The sequence below is a fragment of the Pipistrellus kuhlii genome, unplaced genomic scaffold (genome assembly GCF_014108245.1).
Source record: "Pipistrellus kuhlii isolate mPipKuh1 unplaced genomic scaffold, mPipKuh1.p scaffold_m20_p_4, whole genome shotgun sequence".
NCBI classification, from domain to species: Eukaryota; Metazoa; Chordata; class Mammalia; order Chiroptera; family Vespertilionidae; genus Pipistrellus; species Pipistrellus kuhlii.
This window is the reverse complement of record NW_023425540.1, coordinates 37,844,223-37,857,029: the sequence shown is the minus strand read 5'-3', so window position 1 is coordinate 37,857,029 and position 12,807 is coordinate 37,844,223. Positions and strand designations below refer to the sequence as shown.

Below are 12,807 nucleotides of genomic sequence, written 5' to 3'. Positions count from 1 at the left end.
ATTAACCCCTCATCAGATGTATCATTGGTGAGCATGTTCTTCCATTCAGTGGGCTGTCTTTTCATTTTGTTAATGGTTTCCTTTGCTGTGCAAAAACTATTTTTAGCTAGATGTAGTCTCATTTGTTTATTTTGTTTGTTTGTTTCCTTTGCCCTAGGCGATATATCAGAAAAAATATTTCTACGAGAAAGGTCAGAGATTTTACTGCTATGTTTTCTTCTAGGATTTTTATGGTTTTGAGTCTAAGATTTATCACCAGCCCTTCAAAATCCATTTTGAATTTATTCTTGTATATGGTGTAAGAAGGTGGCCTAGCTTTTTTTTCTTCAGGTATCTATCTAATTTTTTCCAACATCTTTTATTTAATAGATTATCTTTATCCCATTATAGGTTCTTGCCTCCTTTGTCAAATTCAAAGGACATAAAATAGCTAAAAAAAAAACTTTCAAAAAGAAAAACAAAGTCTTAGGACTATCACAACCTGATTTAAGCTACAGTAATGAAGACAGTATAGAATTAGTATCAAGAAAGACAAATATAGGCCCAGCTGGTGTGGCTCAGTGGTTGAGCTACAACTTATCTACCAGGAAGTCATGGTTCGATTCCTGGTAAAGGCACATGCCCTGATTTTGGGCTCCATCCCCAATAGGGCGTGTGCAGGAGGCACCTGATCACTGAGTCTCTCTCATCATTGATGTTTTAGCTCTCTCTCCCTCTTCTGTCCTCTCTGAAATCAATAAAATATATACTTTTTAAAATTAAATTAAAAAGATAAGCCAAAGTTATTTTTAAGCTATACTCTCAGTGCCCTAGAAATTTGTTTCGCAAAGACATGAATAACTACTCATATAATTAATTTGGCAGTGACTCATTAAAGAAATGTATTTCTGTTCTCAGGTCATCTTGAAAGCACCAGTTTCAAACACAGCACTTACTTTCAGACATATTTTCCTCTGTCACTCATAATTAAGAATTTCCTTGGGAGGAAAGCCCCGTAAAATGAGAATGAGATGCCACTGCCCAACTTTAAGTCTTCCCATTGGACACCAGGTTAGCTTGGGAGGGAGACTTGTCTCGAGAGGCAGGTGTCCCTCTTCTCTGTGTTATACATGTGTGTTCCTTATATTTAATTAGGTTTCTGTTGTTTGTTGCAGTATTGTTTTCATCCTTTCTTAGAATACTATTGTTGACCAGATCACTTCTTATTTCAGGGATATGTAGTTGTAGGTGTCAGATTTCATTAGTATTAACCTTCAGGGTATTTTCAAATCCTTGCATGTGGTACAAAAATATTGTTGGGTAGTGAATATATTTCAAAACAGGTTTGGGCTACCTTGGAATAATTTAACAGAAATATTCTTTTGAGTATTTATATCAGCTGTGTCTGCCAATGATAGTCTCCAGGTACAGTCATTAATAAAATATATATGGATAAAATCTAAAGGTGCTGACTTACGCTGCCATGTAACTGAGTGTAGACTTTGCTGGGCCTTTCTCTCCCATAAACTGGGGTAAAATTGTCTCTGTCATAGGAACGTCATGAGGATTCAAGGAGCTTGTGAATGTACAACCCTCAGGGTACAACTAGCACAGTGTCTAGCACATCGCAAGTGCCTAATAAATTGTAACTATTACTAATATTATTTCTTTTTTTACTGCTTATTTAATTTTTCTCTTATAAAAGTAGTATTCTGGGGTTGTCTCCCCTTTTCCTATTTTTTGTGATTAGTTGATACCGTATGTCCCTGCTTAGACTTGGGTAAAATTATGTATTTGGCAAAAATTGAGTTACACTCCCTTCCAGTGCATCTCATTCCCGTCAACCCCTTAGCACCTGCCCCAACAGCTCTCATCCAGCACCCCCAAAAGGACCCATTTCTGAAAGCTCTGGTTGTGGCCAACTTTCTCACAGTCCCCCCCCCCCCCCCCCCCCCCGCCCCTAAGGTGTAGCAGATACTGGCTTATGTGGCAGGGTGGAGGCCCCTCACAGTAGATGAAAATAACACAGCTGGAACTCCTGGCAGCTTCATTCTTAACCACTTTGTTGATTTCTTTGGCCAAGTTCATTCACTTAGATCCCAAATCCACCATCTATGGGTTCTTATAAAGATCAAATTATAACGTAAGTGCAAGGACTTTTAGGAAAGGCTATGTATATAATACCCATTATGAAATCTCGTCTTTAACAATTCAGTTCAAACTTCTTCTTCTACAAAACTTGCTGACAGAAGGCTGCCCTGGCCCCAGTCTCCCACCCCAGAATTGATCATACTCATATATATATATATATATATATATATATATATATATATATATATATATATATATATATTTTAATTGATTTCAGAGAGGAAGGGAAAGAGAGATAGAAACATCAATGATGAGAGAGAATCATTGATTGGCTGCCTCCTGCACACCCCACACTGGGGATTAAGTCACAACCTGAGCATGTGTCCTGACTGGGAATCTAACTGTGACCTCCTGGTTCAACGCTCAACCACTGAGCCATGCCAGCCGGGCGATCACACTCTCTCCCAAGCCCCCGCTGTACAGACCCCTCTCATAGCATCTGCTTGTTTGCATTTCTGCCTTCACACATTAGACATTCTTGTCTTAAATTTATAAAATGCTGTGATTTTTACACTCCCACTGAACAAACAGAACCAACATTGAGTCATGTTTCAAACTGGTATAGCCAATTTGTATGCTATAATGTATCCTGTCCTACCATGTTTCCAATAACCTCAGACTGTTCTCCTTTCCTCTGATGTATTGAAACAAAAAAGGAGGGACATCAGTAAACTTTCAACAATAAAGATACATTTTTTAAAAACCAAGGAGATGCAAATAATTTCAAGACCTGACCTGTTGTGACGTGGAAGGAAGAGGTCACATCTTAGCAGGGCCTTCCAGAAACCATGAGACCATGTTCTATTTAGCTCCAAACAGCCCGTGCCTGACACAGTGTATGAAACATAGCAGGGCAATAATAACTGCTGAATAAATAATTAAAATAAAATTATTTACTAGGGACTCAGGAAGACCCTGAACTTTTAAGATCTAAATGAATCTCTAACAGTAAAGATTCTGATTTCATAACAGGAGACAAAGAAACAATTCTCCTTTTCCTCCTCCTCCTCCTCCTCCTCTTTCACCTCCTCCTTCTCTTCTTCCTCCTTTCCCGCCTCCTCCTCCATCTCCTGACACTCCATAAGTCATACTATTAGTATGTATTGGCCTCTCTTATTATTGTAAGAGCTTTTCCACACAAAGTGTGAGGCCATATAGGAACTCTAAAAAGCACACCTTGTCATGTAAGTCTTCTTTTAAAAAGATAGAAAAAAAAGTGTTGCTGGTGTTATCAAGTTCTTTCTGTATTTAGATATCCAAGTTTGAACTGTCATGAACATTGGTTTGTTATAATTTTTATCATAAATTTTTCTTACACATGAATTCAAACGAATCAAGCTTTTCCTATGGGTTTGTTTTGTTTTTTTCCCTAGCAGTCCTGTCTTAAATAACATGGGGTCTAGTATTCTTTGATTTCTTCTCTGGTTTCATAATGAAGCTCTATGATTGGTTCTCACGGTCTGGATCATACTGGGGAAGGGGAAAGAATTGGACTTTTATTTTGAATTATTTTTAACCTTGGCCAATGGAAACTTTCTTTAGCTTCCAGGGAAGGTCAGCAATTTTAAAGCTGCAATATCCATAGAAATCATATTTGTTGTCCTGTCCTAGAAGTTTTCCTAGAAGTTCTTAGTACAGGGTGGAACTGGGGTCTCAGGCAGAGTGTGTGAGGACCCCTGCCACTACTTAACCAAGAGGTTAAAGGGACTTTTGCACCCAACCCCAAATGATGCGTATGCAGGAAGAGCTGTATAAATCCTAAATGTTGGGTTTAGGATTTATACAGCTCTCTTCAAATCTTAAATGTAAGAGTGCAGAAGACATTTTTGGCATGAAATGTTTTCCTCTCTTCTTGGCCAATGGAAAAATTTAAGTTCTTGTTCTCTGTCTTTTCTTTTCTTTTCTTTTCTTTTGAGTAGTTAGTCTCTATATGAGAGTTGTTTTGAGAATTTTATTTTCCACATTGTAACTCTAATTAAAGCTCATCCATAGAGATGTGATTTGTGTGCCACAAACTCCCCCTTTCCCCCATTAAATAGTTGAAGCTTGTTGAAGCACACTTACTGTGGACTCTTCACCCCCGCGTTCCGTCCTTTGCACTCTTACTGCTCTTAGCCCCTGACTGGTTTCTCACACTTACCTGGCATTCTGGTTGGGTAGAATTGTATCTCCTGTATTTGCTAAGTGTCCCCACAGGGGAGTCAATGCTCACCTGTTTGTTGTAAGGTGTTATGAATAGATGTGAAAGTCCTGAAGTTTGCATGATTCCTACTCTTTTTTTTTTTTTCACATATAAGATTGGACTAAAGGTTACTCCTGGAACAGTGTCACTCTCACTCACTCGCCTTGCATCGGGAACAACCCTGAGTGTGCCCAGAGGGAGGTGCCAGGAATAGGAATGCCATCTGTCATGCGTTGCGTGGAGGGAGAAACAAAAGGTTGAAAAGCTCAGTGTTAGAGAATAAGCTCTTTGATCAAAATGTCTGCGTCTGACTAATTTTGTGTCTGACAAATTTCCCAGATGAATTAATGAGTACAGCCCAATAGGTTATTACGTTCCCCAGACCATTATTCCAAAGAAGGGAAAGACGTGAGGCACTTTGCAGTTGTTTTTGGCATCACATTTCGAAAAGTGAATTTCCTTCTTGTGAAAGGCTCACTGCATGCAGACACTGAGGAGGGCTTTGCTCACTGCCAGCCGGGCCCACCATCCAGAGCCACTAGGTACAGGAGTCACTTTCATAACCCACCATTGCAATAGCACACCTTCCGTTTCTCTGCCTCGTGGTCCTGGTGAAATTGTTATCACAAGTTATTACCCTTACGTCTAACTTAGTCAGGAGGAATAAGGTGGCTGATATTGTCGTTTGAGGACTGAAAAATATTTGTCTAGACATTTGATCCAATCTGTATTTTTATTGAATGTGTAATTGGCGAGAAAATAGCAAAGACAAATTTAAATGCTTGCATCTCTAACCTTGTCACCGCGTCTGAGCATTCATTCATCATCATTATCTTGGATTTCTGCAGCCCGCAGACTTCATAGGAAAGCAAGCACTGAAACAGATTAAAGCCGAGGGGCTGAAACGGAGGCTGGTCTGCCTCACCTTGGCCACGGACGACGTGGATCCGGAGGGAAACGAAAGCATCTGGCACAAGGGCAAGGTGAGAGCGGAGGCCCTCGGTGCAGGGGCCCTGTGGCTTTTCCGCAAGGGAAACTCTCCTTGTCTGTTTCCTGTTAGAGCTTTTGCTCTTTATTTATTGCTCTGAGGATTTCTCACTGGATTTCTCAGCTGACATTCGAGAAACAAATCAATTAACTAAAAGAAAAACAAAGTGCTACGCATTTTTGAAAACATAAAATTCATATGCTTCGTTTAAAGAAAATAAACCCAAGAACGTGAAATGCGTTAGACAATGAGGAAGGTATTTTAGAGGATAAAGTCATCTACTCGTTCGCCACATCCCTTTTGTGAAGGCAGGAGATAGATTTTATATAAAGAATTTGGCCTTCTGACTTAGCTTCTTTCAGAAGAAGGCAACTGTAACCTTATCACATTAGCAGAAAGAAATTTCCAATGAAAGCTTCTATGACAGTAGAAGGTAGAACCTTAGAAAGTAAGGTGAAAGGAGAAACCACTTGGCTCTTCGGGAAGAGTAAAATTACCTTCTTCTCACTTTGGAATGTTACATTTCATCCTTTCTTCAGTAAAATTGGGTAACTCACCGGGAAACTTCGTGTCCACCACTACGATGACTGTTTGTAAAACCCAGTTTGCCTCCAGATGTGCTGGTGTTACCAGGCAGATGGAGGGCACTCAGCTTAGACCAAAGGGCAGACACAGGGCCTTCACCTAAACAGCTGGTCCGTATTGAGCAGTGTCTGCTTGGCCAATACCCACATCTAAGAGAGCCGCTGTCTGGATTTTTTTTCTCATTTTTTTTGTTTCCATTTCCCCCATCTTTTCAAAACAAAAAGAGCACTGAGGAAGGCAGTGGGGTCAAATATCGGCCTTTGGATTACTAAGGAAATGGCCATGAGCTGAGGTGTGGGTCAGCTGGACATAGAGCTAACATCTACAGAGTTCCTACTATGCGCTGACTGTCTTCTATGTACTCCCAATCTGGTTTTACCACATCCTTCTCAGATACATGTGATCCGCTTGATTTAACGAGGCTGATCATTTGGATGAGGCTTTGGAGCTCAGAGAGGTGAAGTCAGTTGCCTGAGGTTACACAGCTCGTGATTGATGGAGCTGATTTCTTACCTCCTGCATAGCTGGACTTTGAATTGCTTATCCTGTCTTGTAAGCCACGCTGACTACTTCAATTTACTCTCTTTTCTGCCTCTGCTGATGTCTCACTGTGTTCTCTGCAGTACAAATTATAACACAACTCTTGTGATCCGAGTAGCAGGTGGATGTTATTAGATACTATGAAGCCAACAGACTTTTCTCAGATCTCAATCTCTTTCTTAAGCCCCTCACCTAGAAATATGCCGAGTTTGTTCTTCTGTTTGCACCATTCCTGCTCTTTCCTCATTGCTGCTTCTTCCTCTTTCTGTTCTAAACGGCTTTGTCAGCCCTCTTTTCCTAATAGGCTCTTCCTCTGGTCTCAACCAGACTGTTAGCCACCTTAAATATGATACCCAAATTAAAGTAAAAAAAAACAACAAAAAACCTGGACACCTTACCCTAAATATACAGATTATCACATATTACTTATATCTCAAAGCTGGAGGGAGAGGAAACCTTGGGAAGCCCAACTTCTGTTTTTGAATCTTCCTTTGCCATGTCTGTGCACTGAGTTTGTATGCTTTACTGTTCATCTTTCCTACTGTATGTCATCTGCTTAATCTACTTATAGGATCCTTTATTGATAACATATCTCTTAAATTTGGTGCTTACTAGGGTCATGGACCACCCTCTTTGATCCTCTTTCATACTCTATTATAGAATGATAGGAAATCATTTTTATTTCCTGACTTTGTCTGGACTTAACAGCCTTTGATATTTGCTATTCCATTCTTGCAAATATTTCCATTTAGAGAGATAGGGTAGAGATGTATTCATATACTTATCAAGTTTTAATCAAGTGTTTACTAGGTGCCAGCAATATTCTAGGGATGCTGCGGTGAACAAAACAGGCAAGAATCTCTGCCCCCGTGGAGTTTAGATTCCGGGGGAAAGAGAGAGACAATGAACATGATAAATTAAGTAAGTGGCACGTCAGAGAGTGATTAGTGCCCTGAGGGAAAGTGAAGTCCAGCCGGGAGATGGGCAGTGCCAGACAGAGGGATTATAATTTTAAATAAAGTTTATCTGAAAACAAATCAAGGCCCAAAGTTGGGAATGAAAAGGGGTTTCATTAGTTACAAAAGCAGCTTTGCAGGAAAGTAAGTTTTGAAGAAGTTTATGAAGAAGGAAGTTTGAGAATTTAGCAAGTGTTTTTCATTATTCATAAACTAAAATACAGCAAAAGAAATCAAAAAACAAAACAAAACAAACAAAAAAACCCCCACTACAAATAGCATCCAGTTTAAATTATGTGACCGCTTTCAAAGGCCATTTACCATGTTATCTTCTCTACGTCAGCTAGAGGCGTCTTCAAGTCTCAGAAGAATGAGAAAAGGGTAAAAATAAATGTGGCTTGTTCACATTGGTAAAAAGAAGGCCAATATTCGATTTCAAAAGAGTATGAGAGTGAGGGTGTCCTAGGCAGAGGGTGAGGGCAGGTTGTTCTTGGGATTTGCTGATAAGAAACAAGCAATGAATTTAATTGAATTTGGAGGATTTTAAGGTAGAAACAACATAAGATGTATGCTAGAAAAGTCTTTTCCTGGCTATTTACGATGTTTCCCTGAAAACAAGACATCCTCCGAAAATAAGACCTACTTACAGGTTTCCTTCTGAGTGAAATATAAGGCATCCTCCAAAAATAAGAGACTTGTCAAGGCCTCTTCTTGTTTTCCTAAGTCGCCCAGGCAAGTCAGGTTAACTTTCCCAAGAATCCAGTCACAGATCTCTGTTTTACAGACTGGGAAGCAAAACCAAAGTTACCAGAAAGACTTTCAAAAAGCCATGTTTAAAACTCCAACCTCCCTGATCCAGATCGCTGTCTTAGATCACTTATCTATGATCTAAAGGAGAAAAGCAATTTTCAAACGTGTTATCTCAGCAATACTTTGGCAGTTAATAATTTGCAAGAGAGAAGCCTTTACTAATGAATGAATACATGGATGTTTGTTTTTAGCCAACCAGTTCTCACCATAACAAGTTGGGAAATGATATGGAGAACTTCTGATTTGGGATTTCAACAAGATAATTAACAACTGGGGCTGCAGAGATAGTAGTTTATATTTAATGTCATAAAGTGTAGCATCTAAAAGACTAGACACACTATCATAAGACTGTTGACTAGTGGGTTCTTTGCGGAGGCAGCTGAACGACCACCAGGCTGATGCATGTCCATGAATGTTTGGGGTCGCCAGCCCTCTGTGCTAGGCAGGGAGGCTGGGAGGATTGGTGCAGCTGTGCAGCTAGGAGAAGTCTTGTGGAGCAGGGCTATACACCAGGTTTTGCTTTTGTTGTCTTCATAAACAAAATGGTTTCTTCATAAATATAGACTCCTATCTCCTTATACATTTTTAAATGTGGTATTTTAACCTGACATATGCATTTACATTTTAATCTGCTTTCCCTTCCCTTTCAACCTTCCCTTCAGCTCTGATTTCCACTAATCTTCTTATTTTCTAATCAGGCTTGTCTTATAGATTTATTTCTTTATTTTTGTAGCTTAAAGCTTTGTTTTCCTCTCCTGAGTTTGATTCCTTGTCCAGTATTGTTCTCTGTTGCCTTCCCAAGTTATCCTGTTTCATCCTCCTTAATTTGGATTGTTCCTGCCTAACACTGTATTTCCATTCGCCCTGAAAAGTTGTCATCCTCCATCTCAACCTAGTTTCACCGCCTTGAAAGTGTAGGACAAATCCTGGCGTCATTATGTTGACAATCTTGATTTCGTGTTATATTTTCTTGTATCTGTGTTAATTCCTTGACAAGGCTGGAACTAGGCCTCTGTTAATTCTCTAGAATGTACAGAGTAGAGCTAGAGAGGGTAAAAGTTAACATTTATTTAAGTGCCTCACAATTGCCTGGAATTGTTAAATGCTAGCTGTAGTCATAAGGAATGTTCACTTTCCATTGACTATATATATTTATTTGTTTTTTGTTTTTTTTATTAATCCTCACCTGAGGATATTTTTTCCATTGATTTTTAGAGCGAGTGGAAGGAGGGGAAGAGATAGAGAAATATCAATGTAAGAGAGACACATTGATTGGTTGCCTCCCAAAGTGCCCTGATTGGGGCTGGGGATCAAGCCTGCAAACAAGGTATGTACCTTTGACTGGACTCAAACCCCAAACCCTTTAATCCATGTGCCAATGCTCTAACCATTGAGCAACACATTACCTATCTATCTATATATATATAAAAAGCCAGAGACTGTAACACCTTAATGACTGTAATGACAGGTTGCTATCATGCCTACTATGGCCAGCAAATAGGCAGATCAGGGGTTAGGGCCAGCCAGCCCACTGCCCACAGCCCCTCCCCATGGCTGGCCCTGCCCACAACCCTGATCAGGGGCAGGCCCTGACAGACAATCACCTGCAGCCCCTTCCCTCCAGCCAGCCCAGCCCTAATGGGGCCCCATCAGAGTTAGCCAACCTCCTGCCATCTCCTCCTCCTGACAGCCCAGCCCCAATTCGCCCCAATTGGGGCTGAGCTGGCTGGACCCCACCCATGCACAAATTCGTGCACTGGGTCTCTAGTATATTAATAAATAGTTTAATTGAGCACCATTTTGAGTACATTTTCTGAACCCCCTCAGGGATAGTTAACTAAGTTTGCATTTGGGTTTTTAGATTTTCTCCCATTTATTTATTATTACCATACTGTTGGAAAATAGAAGATAATTTTTTTAAAGTTTAAATGAAAATATTTTATTCTTCTTCCTATTAGATTTCTTGGCATGAAATGAGCAAAATGATGCCAGGCACTAAAAAACTAGTTGTAATTATTTAAAAATGAAAAATGTCAAAGTAATATAGACATATACTTTGAAAATTACTTTTCATAATTTGTGCATTTTCTTAATTAATTTTTCTCAAAAAAAGCAACGTTCTCCTTCTGGTGTTACACCCGCAGACGGCATATCATAAAGCTTTCAGATTGGGAGTTGAATCTATAATGTGTTTCCACCGGGAGGGGGTTGTGCAAAGCTGTGACCCAGCTGCTAAGATCGCTAGGTCTTGTTTTTCAGGTGGTTGGAAACACGACCTCTGGAAGCTACAGTTACAGCATCCAGAAGAGCCTGGCCTTCGCATACGTCCCTGTAGAGCTCAGTAAGGTAGGACAACAAGTGGAAGTTGAGCTACTAGGCAAACACTACCCAGCAATCATCATCCAAGAACCCTTGGTATTGACGGAACCAACCAGAAACCGACTTCAGAAAAAAGGTGGAAAGGACAAAATTTGAAAAAGACCTTCAGCAGCTAACTGAATTATGGTTGCTACATGACTGAACTCAAAATTATAATTGATTTGTGGGTAAACAGGAAACAAAGAATTCATTTCAAAATCATCAAAATCCAGATTTAGAATCTTAAAAGCTTCCTCCTGTTTCCTCAGCAAGATAGAATAATTGATTAGAGCTTGCCATTGTTGTTTCAAATGAAGAAATTAGAAATGACCATTTTTATTATCCCATATTGTTTCTTACGAAATTCAATCAGAAAAACATCTTGGCATTTGCTAATTAACATACAATCATTGTTACAACAGAATTAAAGAACTAGAAGAATTTTAGGAACATATACATATGGTTCTTATTAGATGAAAACAAATTAATAAATTATGTTTTATATAAAAACAAATGCAATACTGTTAATGGATTTACTGCATTGGGAAATATTTTCTTAGTTGATAAGGAATAGTTTTAATTTCTCATAATACATCTTTGGTGAAAATAGTATAATTTAATATTGATATATAACACTTTATTCAATTCTCTGAAATATTTATTTTCTTAATAACTTCACTGAAAGCAGCTTTATGGTACATTATTATCGTCCTTTCAAAGCTTGTTTTAGAAGATAAATTGAATAAAAAAGAACAGCCTTTCAAAGGAAGTGGTACTTATAAACCTTCTGAAATGAAGCTGAAATATAAATAGGTTGTGCCAGTACAAACACAGTTTGAATACTGAACACCTCTCTTTGGGAAAGAATTAATGCAAGTTGACATCACTCTGTGCTGTAATGAATATCATTTCTCAAAGTATTTGACAAATCAGGTCAAACGAGCTTAAGAGTTGTGTACAGCAAGGAAAAAAATTCATTTAGAAATGTGTCTTTGATATACTTCTTGAAATTATTTGGCTTTAGTTGACTGAGTAGGTCACATTTTTTTTTTTATAAAAGGTAGTTGATTGTTTATAATTTGTTATATACTTGTTATACATTTATTGAACTTTCCTTAGATATTCAAAAAAGCTGAATATGAAGCATGATAAGATTTTGTAATTATTACATGTTTTCAAATAATTTCTTGCAAGTTTGAAAAGGTGTCAACTTTGTATTTTAAATGTTTCATAACAGTAATTATATATTAGAACACCTCAACATGTCATTCATTTCTCTTTGGAATGTCCTTTTAAATAAGAAAAGGTAACAAACATTTCCTAATTATCAAGAATTATCCAGACCTTATATCTTAGTTCTGGTGTTAGGTGCTGGTTAATGATGTTGAACGGGAATCAAGAGATCCCTATTCTCATTTTCTGCCTTTCTGTAGCCCTGTAACCTTGGAATATCCACTTACTATCTCTGGATTCCTCTTCTGCAAGATAGACTCTTCTAGGTTCTTTTTTTTTTTTTCTTTAACAAAACACTATAATAACAAGAGGCAATAATGAAAGTACAGCATTGAATTCATCTATACAGTTAATATAGCACTAAAACAGAGCAATAAAAGAATGGAATGTTTAGATGAATATTAAACATTTAACGAAATCCTATCTACCGTATATAAAAGAAATTTGCATCCTGATTGCATTCAGAAGTTGCCCCCATTCCTTCTTTGTTGTGTGCTAGTTGCGGTTAGGTTTTGCAGGTCACCCCAGCACCCCACTGCCACTCAGCCAGTGGTCCTGGCTAGGTTTGACCAAGGACCTACAAACAACTTGGCAATGGAGAGATGAGCCAAGTTAACCATATTTTCTCCCACATAAATCTGAATTTTATATAAAAGGGAAACCCTAGTGTGTGGGGGAGCCGTGTCTACAGCTTAGAAAAGGGTTCTCAAGGATATGATGGCGAATGATGGACACTTGCTTCTCTTGAACTCAGAAGCTTCTTGGAACTGCGCAAGCATTTCCAGTCCACACATTCTCAAAACGTTTATAGATGTTGTGTTACTAATGGTCACATCCTAACTAACCTTTCTTTATCCTTTTCTACAGATAGGGAAGGTGACAAAAAAAATATTTTAAAGTAAACTGTGTGGGACATTGAATAGGAGACAGATTAGATTTGGGAATTTTAGTGCGAGGACTTTGTGCATACTTGAATTGAGCAAAAAGAAAGTTTGACATTAGGGAACACAGCAGCTATGAAGAGA

At 38.7% G+C, this 12,807-nt stretch overlaps 1 protein-coding gene across 2 annotated transcripts in view; it reads left to right on the top strand.

Annotated features, from left to right (window-relative positions):
* The window catches only part of DMGDH (dimethylglycine dehydrogenase), a 51,100-nt gene extending 39,035 nt beyond the window's left edge, over window positions 1–12,065 (top strand). For both annotated transcript variants that reach the window (XM_045571660.1, XM_036409937.2), the window contains exons 15-16: window positions 5,161–5,295; window positions 10,451–12,065. In XM_045571660.1, coding sequence (XP_045427616.1) covers window positions 5,161–5,295; window positions 10,451–10,666 — 351 coding nt within the window. In that variant the 3' untranslated portion in view covers window positions 10,667–12,065. The remainder of the gene's footprint in view (window positions 1–5,160; window positions 5,296–10,450) is intronic.
* The last annotated feature ends 742 nt before the right edge of the window (window positions 12,066–12,807 follow it).